Consider the following 12,136-nt stretch of genomic DNA (forward strand, 5'->3'; position numbering starts at 1 on the left):
GACACTTGATCTGTCTTCGCTTTTCTGTCTCTCTCTTCTGTATTGGGCTAGGGTGGTCTTATTTCTGTTTCTTATGTATTCAGATTCTGACTTCAAGGACACTCAGGTGATGCCCACATAATGAATTAATGAATGAGTGAAAAAATGGATGTCTTAGTTACTTTTTTGTCCATGGAATGACAGACCTGATGAAATCAGCTCAAGGGAGGAAGGACTTATTATGGTTCATCACTTTAGGTGTAGTTCATCAGGAGCAGTGGGGTGGCTGGTCTCCTGTGTCTGTAGTCAGGAAGCAGACGAAAATGAATGCTGGTGCTCAACTCCCATTCTCCTTTTTATTCAGTCTGGAAAGCCCAGCCTGTGAGATGGCACCCCCTGCCTCCTGGGCTGGTCCACCCTGTTAAACCTCTGGGGAATCACCTTCCTAGATACCCAGAGATGTATATTCTTGGTGACCCAAGTCTAGTTGCGTTCACTATGAAGACTGACACTCATGTGAATGCGTAAGCTTGTGTGAACTTAGCTCACCACCTCCTCAGCACATTGGTTCGACACGGCTCCACCTCTGGCCAGGATGTGCCTGGACTGATGTCCCTCTTTTCTGCCTTCTCCCACACTAGGAGCTGGCCAAGAGAACCCCTGGCAAGCACCCTGACCACCCCGCGGTGCAGAGTGCCCTGCAGGCCATGAAGACGGTTTGCTCCAACATCAATGAGACCAAGAGGCAGATGGAGAAGCTGGAGGCGCTGGAGCAGCTGCAGTCTCACATAGAGGGCTGGGAGGTACGTGGTCAGGCGGGAGAATCCTGGGCTGAGGGGGCTGGGCCCCCACTTGCAATGCAGATCACAGCCTGGTGCCTTTGTTTGGCCTGCCCTGTGTTTGCTTACAAGTGGCTTAGCTGATTTTCAATGAAACATAAAATCACAGATTTCAAATTTCCGTAGACAGATTGGTAGAACTGCTGTTTCCCTGCAGCTGCCACTGAGATTCCCGCGGGCCACACTCCCTCACCAAGTGTGCTGTGCCTGACCTACCCGCTGCCTACAGGTCTTGGCGTTTATGCTCCCAGCATCAAGGGCAGTACTTCCATATCTGAACACATCTCTTTACCTGCGACCGTGGCAAATACCTGGCGGAAACCACGGGAGGGAGGGAGGCTTATTGTGGCTCAGTTGGTGGGCACAGTCCATCATGGTAGAGAAGTCATGGGCAGGCACTTCACACGGATGGTCACGGCACACCCACAGGAAGCAAGCAGAAACGAGATAGCTCCCTGCTCCTTTGTACGCAGTCTGGGACACCAGCTCAGGAGGTGACACCACCCACATTTTAGGTGGATCTTCACGCCTTAGTAAGCATAATCTGGAAACTCTCTCAGAGAAATGCTAGAAGTCTAGAAGGGGGTTCTGGACCCTGTCAGGATGGCAGTGTCAGCCTTCCACACCACCCCAGGTCAGAACTCTGGTTCCATATGTCCTTGCTCGCTGAGTGACTTTTAACTTCTCTGACCCTGGTACCCTGTTTTTTTTTGTTTTTTTTTTTTTTTGTTTTTTGTTTTTTACCTGCATCTGTTGCAGGTGTTATTTCCCTGGGATCCAACTGTTATTTCTCAGGGTTGTTAGTGGGACGGATCGCCCCAGACTGTAAGTAACTGACCTTCTTTAAATCACATTTATTTGTGGGTGTGTGCACGGTGTGCCCCAGCGCATGTATAGAGGTCAGAGAACAATTTGTGGGAGTCGACTCATTTGCTTCCACCGTGTGGGACCTGGGCATTGAACTTAGGGTCATCAGGCTTGGCAGCAAGCCCCTTTACCCACTGAACCGCCCCTCAGCCAATAACCAAATGACTTTCTTAACCCTCATTCTTGCTTCCATTATTGAATGTTTCCTGTGTGTCTATAGAAGGACAATGGAAAAATACAGCCGAGTCTGAAGGGCAGCTCAGCTGGAGTGAGAGATTAGGGGCTGAGATGAAAGATTCTGGGTCAGACACTGCTGTCTGGACACCCCCTCCCCTCACCCACCAGGCCCTGGGTGGCCCTGGATGTCTGGGATTTAGTATTCTTTTCTTGTACTCCCCCCCACCCTGGGTTGAGGGCCCAGCTGCAGAGAAGACTGGGGCTTTGTTCAGAGAATACAGGTGACATGTCCCCTGCACTTTCCTTCACTGGCCATCTCCTCTGGGAGAGCCCCAGCTCCCAGACTCCCTTGCAGATGGGCTTTGGAATGGGTATAAAGGTTTGGCCTCGATCAAGTTGGAAAGTGGGAGAGAAAAGGTTCCCACTTGTGTGGGAGAGGGGCTGCCCCATGAGGGTCTTGTTTTCTGTGGTGGCAGCTTCCTGGGCAGGGAGGTTCCAGTCACCAGCCTGAGTTGGTAGGTTGATGTGTTCAGCAGTCAAGATAAGGCAGCTGACCTGGCATCTGGCTCCTTTGGCTGTGGGGGCTGCACATGGCTTTGCCTAAAACGCAGGTCACATGACCAGCCTTCCCGCTGTGTCACAGGCCACTGTCCTGCGCTCCCTGCAGCATCTAGGTACACATGGGCTTGGACTGTCTGCCATGGGGCTGTGGTGGGGATGGGAGCAGCTCCAAGGGGCTCACATTGCAGCTTGTGAGCAGTGCAGAGGTGGATGTGTGGCCAGTGGCCAGCCAGGCTGGGTAGGTGGCTCTGATCCAACAGGACTGTGTTTTTCCTATGCCTTGGGCCTGTCTACCACCAGTGTCCTTTCCTAAACCTGATGGCTGTTCTTTCCCTGTGGAAAGAGATATGGAAGGTACGAGAGAGGTTGGAAGGTAGTGATATGTCACTGGCTTCTTGGCATGATTAGGTCTCTTGACCATGCTTGGTGCTCAAGAAGCTGGGAAATACAGTTCATTGGTCAGACAGCCAGTGCCTGCAAAATTCCCTCCCCAAGATGAATGCAGGGGAGCAAGGCTGTTGGTTGCCTCAGTGGGTGTTCTGTACTTGTGTATTTCTGTCCAGCTCCCTCTCCTCAGCTCTTAGGATCTGTGTAATCTGGCCCTGCCCTGCCAGGACTCTTCATAGAGTAGGTGTTGGCTCTGAGGATTCAGAGTGACACTTTCTTAGTCCCTGTCTTTGCCCCTCCTTGGCACCTTCCTAATTCTCTGCCCCAAGTCTTACAGTGCTCAGTCAACCTCATGCACACCCTGTGTGTTAGCTGCACTGACACAGGGTGCTTATCCCACAGCTCTTAGTGATGCCAGGGGCCTTCAGTGAACCTAGCACTCCCAAAGTTCTGCCCCGCTGGTTCCCACCTGGCATCTGTTGAGCCCCTACTGCAGCCCAGGGAAGGTTGCTAGGTGCTGGAGATCTCACCACACACACTTGGTGGTGGCCCTGTCCTTACAGAAGCGCTGATCTTGTAGGGGAGACTTAACAAGCCAGATTGCAAATTAGGTCACAGGGAAAGACAGACACAGGACACTCAGACAAACTCAACTCCCTGGAGGACCAGATGCTGACCCCCTGGGTCTGCCATTAGCCATGTGAATTGGTGTGTCTGCTCCTTGCACCCCTAAGTGTCAGCTGTAGTAGAACCTGCAGTCCACTGATGGTGCTGACCCACACAGCCATCCGACAGACTGTTTTGGCTTTCTGTGTGCTGAGAGATTTGCCTGGGAGGCCGATAGGGATTTAGGGGTATGGAGGAAGGGGTGCTCCATGGCTAGTGCTGTCAGTTTGACAGGATCTGGAGTCACCTAGGAGACAAGCATCCAGGTAGATCTGTGAGGGAGTACTTGGCCTCTGGGCATGGCTTTAAGGGTTACCAGGGTTAGATTAGTAGGTGTGGGAAGGTCTATCTTAGCTGTGGCAGGGCCTTTCCCTGTCTGGAATGCTGGACTATACAGATGGAGAAAGACCTAAACAGCAGCATGTATTCATGATTCTCTGTATAGATTTTTTTTTTCTTTTTCTCTTTGGGAGTCTGCTACCCAGCTCCCAAATACATGAAGACTTATTCTCTTATGAATGCCTGGCCTTAGTTTGGTTTATTTCTAGCCAGTTTTTCTTAACTTAAATTATCTGTCTACCTTTTGCCTCTGGGCTTTTACTTTTCTCTATTTTTGTATGTCTTTTCTTCTTATTCCATGTCTGGCTGGGCGACTGGGTGATTGTGTAGCTGGATGGCTGGTCCTGGCATCCTCCTCTCCTCCTTTTCTCGCTCTTCCCTCTTCTCTTTTTCTCCTTCTGTTTATTCTATCTGCCATCTCTGCCTATCCTTTCTACTGCCTGGCTATTGGCTGTTCAGCTTTTTCTTAGCCCAATCACGTGCTTTAGACAGGCAAAGTAACGCAGCTTCACAGAGTTAAACAAATGCAACATAAAAGAATGCAACACATCCTTGCATCATTAAACAAATGTTCCACAGCATAACGAATGTAGCACATCTTCAGCTAATATTCCCCAAAATCTCTGCTTCTGATTGTGACTGTGATGCATCTAGCCGCCTCAAGCTCCTACTGTCTTGAGTACCCCGCCATCATGGACTGTTAACCTTGAACTGCAGAGCAGGAAGCAGCCCTTCCTCCCTTGAGTTGCCTTTGCCAGGGTGCTTTCCTGTGCAGCAAGGAAAGGCGCTAAGACAGGTGTGTTCTTGGCTGCTCATTCCTGCCCTCCATCCTCTCCCCAGGGCTCTAACCTCACGGACATCTGCACCCAGCTCCTCCTTCAGGGCACTCTGCTGAAGATCTCTGCAGGCAACATCCAGGAGAGGGCCTTCTTCCTCTTTGACAACCTGCTTGTCTACTGTAAGCGGAAATCCAGGTATGTTGCTAGGACTGGGCCAGGTTGCCCAGGTGATCCGCTGGGGCAGGCCAGTGCGAAATGCCCCTTTCTCCAGGTGACACCTCGGGCTTGTCACATTCCTCCTTGGGATTTTTCTTCTGAGTATTTAAGGAGTTGTTCTAAATGAATGTTTAGTATAAGCTGAATATGTTAATTTTAATTTTCTAGTAACCATATTAAATAAAAATAAAAAGAAACAGGTGAACTGGGGTTTAATAGTGAATTCAACCCAAGATGCTCACATGTTATATCTAATTGTAATTGTATGTAACTGTCAACAAGTTTTGAGAAGTAATAAGGAGGTGTTTTGTCATATGTTTTAGCGTTCAGTCTTTGAAGTGGTTTATGTATTAGCTTTACACTGCAGTGGGTCCCAGTCACATTTTCCTTGTGACCTGGGAACATTGTGTCATACAGCATAGCTCTAAATGATTGTAGAGGCTCACCAGCATCTGAGATCCTAAGGTTCCCAGGGTGCAGAGTTGGAGGGGAGAAAGCTCTAACTGCTGGGCTGGGGGAGAAGAGAACGGTTTGCCAGCATCTTTACATCCCTCACTGAGAGCCCCTTGGGTCATCTTAGCAGACGGTGTCCCCTGCTTTCATTCTGTTTTCTGTGAGTTGTCCTGAGAGTGAAACAGCAACCTTCAGAGGCTTCTCTCTGCCTTATCTGGCTGAGGCTGCAGCGGTCTCAGAGCATTGTGGCTTTCTGGCCTTAAACCCATTGTCTCAGCGCTCAGTTTTCAGTTTCCCAACTCCTGAGCCTGTGTGGGAAATCTGGCCACAGGGGATGGGTGGCCATTCCATATGTATTATGAAGCCTCGGTTCCCTCTTCTACAATGGACCACATCCGTCCTCTGCTTGTTTGCCTCAGAATTTGACCACTTCTCTGTCTCCATGACCTCCTGCTTGTGCCTCAGTTGATTCTCCTGAATGTACCTCCCAGGGTCATTGTGGAGGTGAAGGTAGGAAGTGTCTGATGCACGAAGTTGGGGCTGGCTGCTGGTGCCATCCGCATGGACCTCACACTCATCCTGGGGTTCTTGGTGCCACCCGTGGGCAGCCCCAGGGCACAGAGCCCCTTGTATTGGCCATCCTTTCTGTTTTGGAGACTGGTCTTTCTTGGCTCAGGCCTCAGCCTCCCGTTGTGTCATCTCCCAGTGTAGACGTGCTCAGCCTACCTTCTCTCCAGGAGTTCTGCTTTTGCTCTGTAATGATCTCTGTTGCTGTCTCATGTCACCTGTCCTGCTGGCGTCACCTCCAGAGGCCTCCTCTGACCATCCTAAGGCTGCTGTGAATTGTCAGCCCCAGTCCTTCCCTGCCCTGGCTGTTAGAAGCAGGCACTTTTCCCAGAGCACCAGGGTTTGGAAACAGAATGTCCCTTCAGAACCCTGTGACTAACTCCCAGCTGCTGGCTGCGCTGTCCCAGCCCTGGCTTCTTTGCCATGCTCTTCTTCCTCTGTATCGCCTGCCCTAGGAGGAACAGCAGTTATTTCCACCATCTTGGCTTCTTCAGGGACTATCTTTGGCCTTCCTGTGTTCATCCTAAGTTCTCTGAAGGCTGTTCCCTCCTTAGTGACACAGGGCGCTGGCCTGTGGGAAGGGCACACCTGTCCCCAGGGAGGACCAGGAACAGGCCACTGTCCAGCTTCTAGATTAGCAGCCAGAAGACTGAGTGCCTGTGGGCAGGGTCAGGTGCTGGTGGATGGAGCCTGGCTGACTGGGATGGCTGCAGGAAGTACCCGATGTGGATGGAGCCTGGCTGACTGGAATGGCTTCAGGAAGTACCCGATGTGCCTAGGCAGGTGCTGGCTCTCTTGGTCCCTGTCTGGGATGTGGGTGGAACGGTCTGTGACACAGAGAGCCTCCTTTGGCCACCAAAGGAGGAAGAGGACATTCTAAAAGTCAGCCCTCTCAGTTACAGAAGGGGAAACTGAGGCCCAGAAGAGCTAAGTCTTACACCTTATAGCTGCCTGCTGTGTTCTGAGAGGCCAGAGTCATAGTGGCTAAAAGCCCTCAGGTCCTGCTGCTGCTGCACGACTTTAGGCGAATGCCGTTTTCGTGTCTGTTATGTGGGCTGCAGCCCTGATGTCCTATGGGGTGTGCTTTACAGAGTGGGTGGCCCCATCTAGTGCTTTACAGAGCGGGCGACCCCATCTAGTGCTTTACAGAGCGGACGACCCCATCTAGGCCTCACTGTGAAGTGGCTGGGACAGTGCCAGGCTCACGAGTGAAAAAGAGGAGACCATTTCTGTTTGACTTCCTTTGGGTATTTTGCACATAGGTCACCTGTGTCTGAGCTGGACTTGTCTTTTTGTCCATACTCCTGTCCCAAACCTTTATCTCCTCAGTTCGTCTTCCTTATTCCAAGAAGTAATGCCAAAATCTCTGTCAGTTAGGGTTCGCTGAGACACAGACCAGGTATGTATGTTCATAATGCACCTGCATGTTCACAGACAGAAACACACACTCATGCACACAGGCAGATCACCATGTACAAACTGATGCATATCCATACATGTGTGCACCCATGCATTCCCATGGAGTTTTGTACCTGCATACATATACATACATGCACAGGCATATACAACATGCTCATGTTCATACATATATGTATATACATGTATTCCCACACATCAGTGTACCTGCATACACGGGTGTGCACACAGGAATACACACATGCATACCCATGTGTACATGGAAGCAGGAGGGCGAACTTTGGTGTACATACAAATACACACATGCTTGTAAATTTATAATAAAGCAGAGTCCAGCCAGCCAGTGTTTGAGGAAGCACATGGTTCCTCTTAACTCTCACACAGTCTGTCCCTCATTAAGGGCCCAGGGAGCCGGAGTCTGGCAAACATACTCAGTGCCCTGCTGCTCCAGTCCTCACTGCTCAGCTCCTCCGTGGAACAGAAGCTCAGGTCTCCCCACATACAGCTGCATTCTCTGGGAGGTCTGGCCAGCCTGCAGTCCAGGGTCCATACTGTTGAATTTACCCAGCTGCAGTAAGTTTGTCTCAGGTAGAGACACCTGACCATAGTCCTAGCAGGCTCCATAAGGATAGGTCCACCCTGTGGATCAAGGAGATGCAGAGGGCCTTTGCTGCAATCAGTGTTTCTCTGTGTGCTCCGTACCCCCTCTCCCAACACAAGACAAGTTCCCCACTATTTCATGTGCTTTCCCCATGGTCCAGCATTTAGCAGAGTGCCTGGCACTAGCAGCCATTTCCAAGGACTTACTGAGTGTATTGCATCTTACCTGATTCCCTGCCCATAGGAAGCCCTGCCAGATGTTGTTGTTGGTTTGTTTTCTTATTGTTTGATTTCTTAATTTATTTGGGTGACTGTAACAAAATGACATTAACTGGGTATCATAAAGGATATAGTTTTTTCAATGTATCCAACCTAGGAAGTCCAAGGACAAGGCACCAGGAGACATGCTCAGTAGGCTTCCTCTGCTTTCTGTTGTGTGTATGGTGGAAGGGGGAAGGTATCTCTCTGAGGCCTTTTTGTAAAATACACTAATCCCATTTATGAGATACCACCAACCTCTGTGCTCCAACTGCCTCTCCTGGCCTTACCCCAACCCCAAACTCTTGCATCAGGGTTTGGAAGGCAGCAGATGAATGTGAAAGACCCCATGTTCAGATTGCAGGGGTGACTGAATGTATGGACGACAGAAATCTCCTGCGTGAAGGCGTGTGTTGGGGTAGGGGGTGATGGATAAGGCAGGTGGGTAGTTGCATTGGAAGTTAGGCAGATGAATGAATGGGTGCATGTACGCATGGGAGAGTGAGTATATGGAGAGCTGGTTTATGAGGTGACTGGATGAATGAATGAGTTTGTGGGTAGATAGATGGATGAATGTTATTTGGATTGGTGGGTAGATTATAGATAGATGGTTAATAAATGGTTGGTTATAGATGGCTGGATGGACGATGGCTGTGTGTGTGTGTGTGTGTGTGTGTGTGTGAGTGTGAGTCAGCTAGTCCAGTGTGCTGAATTTCTGTTGTTGGTCTCCCATGAGTCTCCATTAGCTGAAGAGTTGATCTGTGAGATCAACCAAGCTCTTAACCTATGTTTCAGATGGGAAACCATGATTAGTAGAGAAGAAACTCACTCAGTTGCCTGCCCACCAGCAGCCACCCCATGTTCCTCACCCTAGCCCAGAGCTCCTCTCTGTCCCTGGATGCCTCTCTGTGTTGCTGTCCTTTGTAGGGGATGCTGACTCCCTGCTGTCTTTCAGGGTCACTGGGAGCAAGAAATCTGCCAAGAGGACCAAGTCCATCAATGGCTCCCTGTACATCTTCAGGGGTCGGATCAACACCGAAGTCATGGAAGTGGAGAATGTGGAGGATGGGACAGGTGGGCCCTGCCCCTCTCCGCTAAACCCCTCCTTGCTTGCCCTGGCACTCTCTCTATGTCTTTGTGTACGTTGTGTGTGCAGTGCTCATGGAGGCCAGAGGAGGACCTAGAATGATCTGGAACTGGAGTTACAGACAGTTGTGAGCTGCCATGTGGGTGCTGGGAATTGAACCCTGGTCCTCTGGAAGAGTAGCCAATACTCTTAGCTACCAAGCTGTCTCTCCAGCCCCTCACTTTAGGCATTTTATAATGCAGTCCTTTTTTTTTCTGCCTAAAATATTTTTTTACCATGGGTATGGTGGTGCACACCTTTAACCCCAGCACTTGAGAGGTAGAGGCAGGCAGATTTCTATGAATTTGAGACCAGTCTGGTTTACATAGTGAGTTCCAGGCTGGCCAGGGCTATGTAGTGAGATACTGTCTAAAAACAAAATATCATCTCCTTAGTTTCCATTGACCAGTATTTCACTTTAAATGTCTCTGGTTTTCAAACTCATGAATATAAAATGGCTTTAGATGCATGTGACCGTGTACATGCTTTTTCATGTGTATAGTAAGGTGGTCATAGTGCCCTGTCTGCATTCCACATGCGTTCAGCGTGCTGACCCTGGGATGCATCCTTGCCTCGTGTAGCTCTGGGCGGGGCCTGCTTCCCTTGGCTGTATAACATCTACTATCTGAACAATCCACAGGCAGGTGACCAAAGCTTAGGGTAGTTTCGCCATTCACTGGGACCGGGATGCCACGTCTCAGGAGATGTTCTGTGAGCCTTCTGGGGAACGTTCTAATGTGGTTTTGAGCTGTGGCACCTGCAGGCCTAAGTACATGTTCCTAAGTACTGTTTAGCTATCATGTTGTCAGAGAGGGTTGCTCCCTTAAGCTCTGGGCAAGCGTCTCCTCCACTACTATGTTTGTGCCCACATGAGCGAGGTCATGACACCTGTGTCACTGTGGTGCTGGAAGGGACTGTGCAGATCTTTGCTTATGAGAGAGAAGCCAGCGGGAAACGGTGGTTGGGGGGAAGGTTTAGCTCCTCAAGCCTGGCCCTGGTGGTGGTCATCATTTTGCGGGCTATTGGGAGTTGCATAGCTGTCTGTGTACTGACCCACATTTGCCTCTCGTCCCTATCAGCCGATTACCACAGCAATGGCTACACCGTCACCAATGGCTGGAAAATCCACAACACGGCCAAGAACAAGTGGTTTGTGTGTATGGCCAAGACTGCGGAGGAGAAACAGAAGTGGTTGGATGCCCTGATCCGAGAGCGGGAACAGCGAGAGAGTGGGTGCCTGGGCGGGTCCTGGGCTACCAAGGCGGTTGATGGGGTTCTTATAGGGTGAGGACTGTGCCTAGGGCACGGATCTTGGTCCCTTGCAGAAGTGTTGAAGCTACACACAGCAGGTGTTTTGATGGGTGGGGACATCTGTGACTATGTTAGGACCTGGTGGGGTCAGTCAGTTGTACCACAGTCCCCATGTGGCCTACTGGTCACCAGAGCATCTGGAAACAGCATCTTCTTTCCCCTGCAGCTAAGATGTTTGCCCAAACCTTTGTTTGTTGGTCCCTGAGTGGGAGTCTGGGGGGATGGTCCTCAGGGTGCCCCTTAGGCATGGTAGAGAGCATCTCAGGACAGTAACCAAAGTGGTTCACTGAAAGACAGCACAGGGTTTGAGGTGACAGACCAGGGATGGGTGGGCTCTGACCCGTGTCTCTGCCTTGAACTACTGTGGAGCCCACCAGGCTGGAAACTTGAGGGTCTGGGTGTGCTCGTACAAGTTACTTCAATGACCTGCGCCTGAGCGGACTCACTCTCCTGCTGCAGAGGCTGTGGTCCTGCTGCCCAAGGCCTTAGATTTGACCATCGTTGCAAACTCAACATCATCTCCTCATTTGACCCAGGATCAAATTGGGCCTCAGTTTCCCCCATGCACATCCTGCTGACCTGAAACCCTAGCTGGTCTATGCACCATAGGCACCTTACATTTGCCACGGTTCCGTCACCCTTGGAGCCTGCTCAGCCTGCTTTCCACTCACCCAGTGCTGAAACACACCCTCGATGCCACCCCTCAATGTCCCTCTTCATTCAGGAGGTCATCGTGATCCTGTAAACCTGCCCTTTGCATGCACGGCTCAGACCACCTGCCTCTCTTCCCCTCCTCACACCACCCAAGTCACTGTCCTCATTCTGTGTCTCCACCCGTTTCCTAGAGAAAGTGGGGCCTTTAGGAAGCGCTTCCCCATCTTAAATAATGAAGCCAGAGCGTATTAAAATACCAGGAAGCGAGATAAGCTCCTGTCTTTGGCCTTTGGGTGGGCAAGGACTCAACGTCTGAAACTGTTCAGAGCTGGGGTGGGGTCGGTACTGGGGCAGGGAGTTGGCCTGGATGGGTGGGGCTGATCTGCGCTTTTGTGGTTAGAATCAAGAGCTGTGGTTAGCACTGGGTATATGTCATTAAGAGGTGTGTGTGGTCCAAGGGGACCTTGTCCTTAGATGTGAGTGTTGTCTGAAGTCCAACCTCAGGGCTGGGCACACAGGGATGGGCCCACACTGTGGTCTGTGGTCATAGCCCAGGTCAGGATATGGAGCCAAACATCTTGGGATAAAATCTTGATGCCACCTATTCTGACAACAGAAGTTCCCTGGGCCTCAGCTTTCCGTTTGTGAAATGGGGATGGTTGTGGCTCCTTTTGTGAGGAGCACGGGGCATGTATCTGAGGCCATGAAACACCCATTTGCTGTTGCTCTTATTGTCTGGATGGGGTGGGATTCAGAGAGAGACCATGAGTAGAGTTAAGGATGGGGTCCCGTGTAGATGGCGTGGAGGGGCAGGGCTGTGTGTGGAGGGGTAGGATAAGGCTTTGGGGCTTGACTCTGAGTTAAGGACCACCAGTTACCCTGGAACTTAACCTGGGTCCCTTCCCAGTCCTTCTGAGCAGTCCCTGGTAGGTGTGTGACAT

The 12,136-nt window shown here is 50.7% G+C and overlaps 1 protein-coding gene across 1 annotated transcript in view; it reads left to right on the forward strand.

The window, feature by feature from the left end:
* Positions 1–12,136, forward strand: part of Prex1 (phosphatidylinositol-3,4,5-trisphosphate dependent Rac exchange factor 1) — a 152,494-nt gene that overhangs the window by 95,216 nt on the left and 45,142 nt on the right. Inside the window, exons 6-9 of the mRNA XM_057780640.1 lie at positions 621–782; positions 4,656–4,789; positions 9,060–9,178; positions 10,310–10,459. Of these exons, the coding sequence (XP_057636623.1) occupies positions 621–782; positions 4,656–4,789; positions 9,060–9,178; positions 10,310–10,459 (565 nt within the window). The remainder of the gene's footprint in view (positions 1–620; positions 783–4,655; positions 4,790–9,059; positions 9,179–10,309; positions 10,460–12,136) is intronic.

The sequence above is a fragment of the Chionomys nivalis genome, chromosome 9, assembly GCF_950005125.1.
Source record: "Chionomys nivalis chromosome 9, mChiNiv1.1, whole genome shotgun sequence".
NCBI classification, from domain to species: domain Eukaryota; kingdom Metazoa; phylum Chordata; class Mammalia; order Rodentia; family Cricetidae; genus Chionomys; species Chionomys nivalis.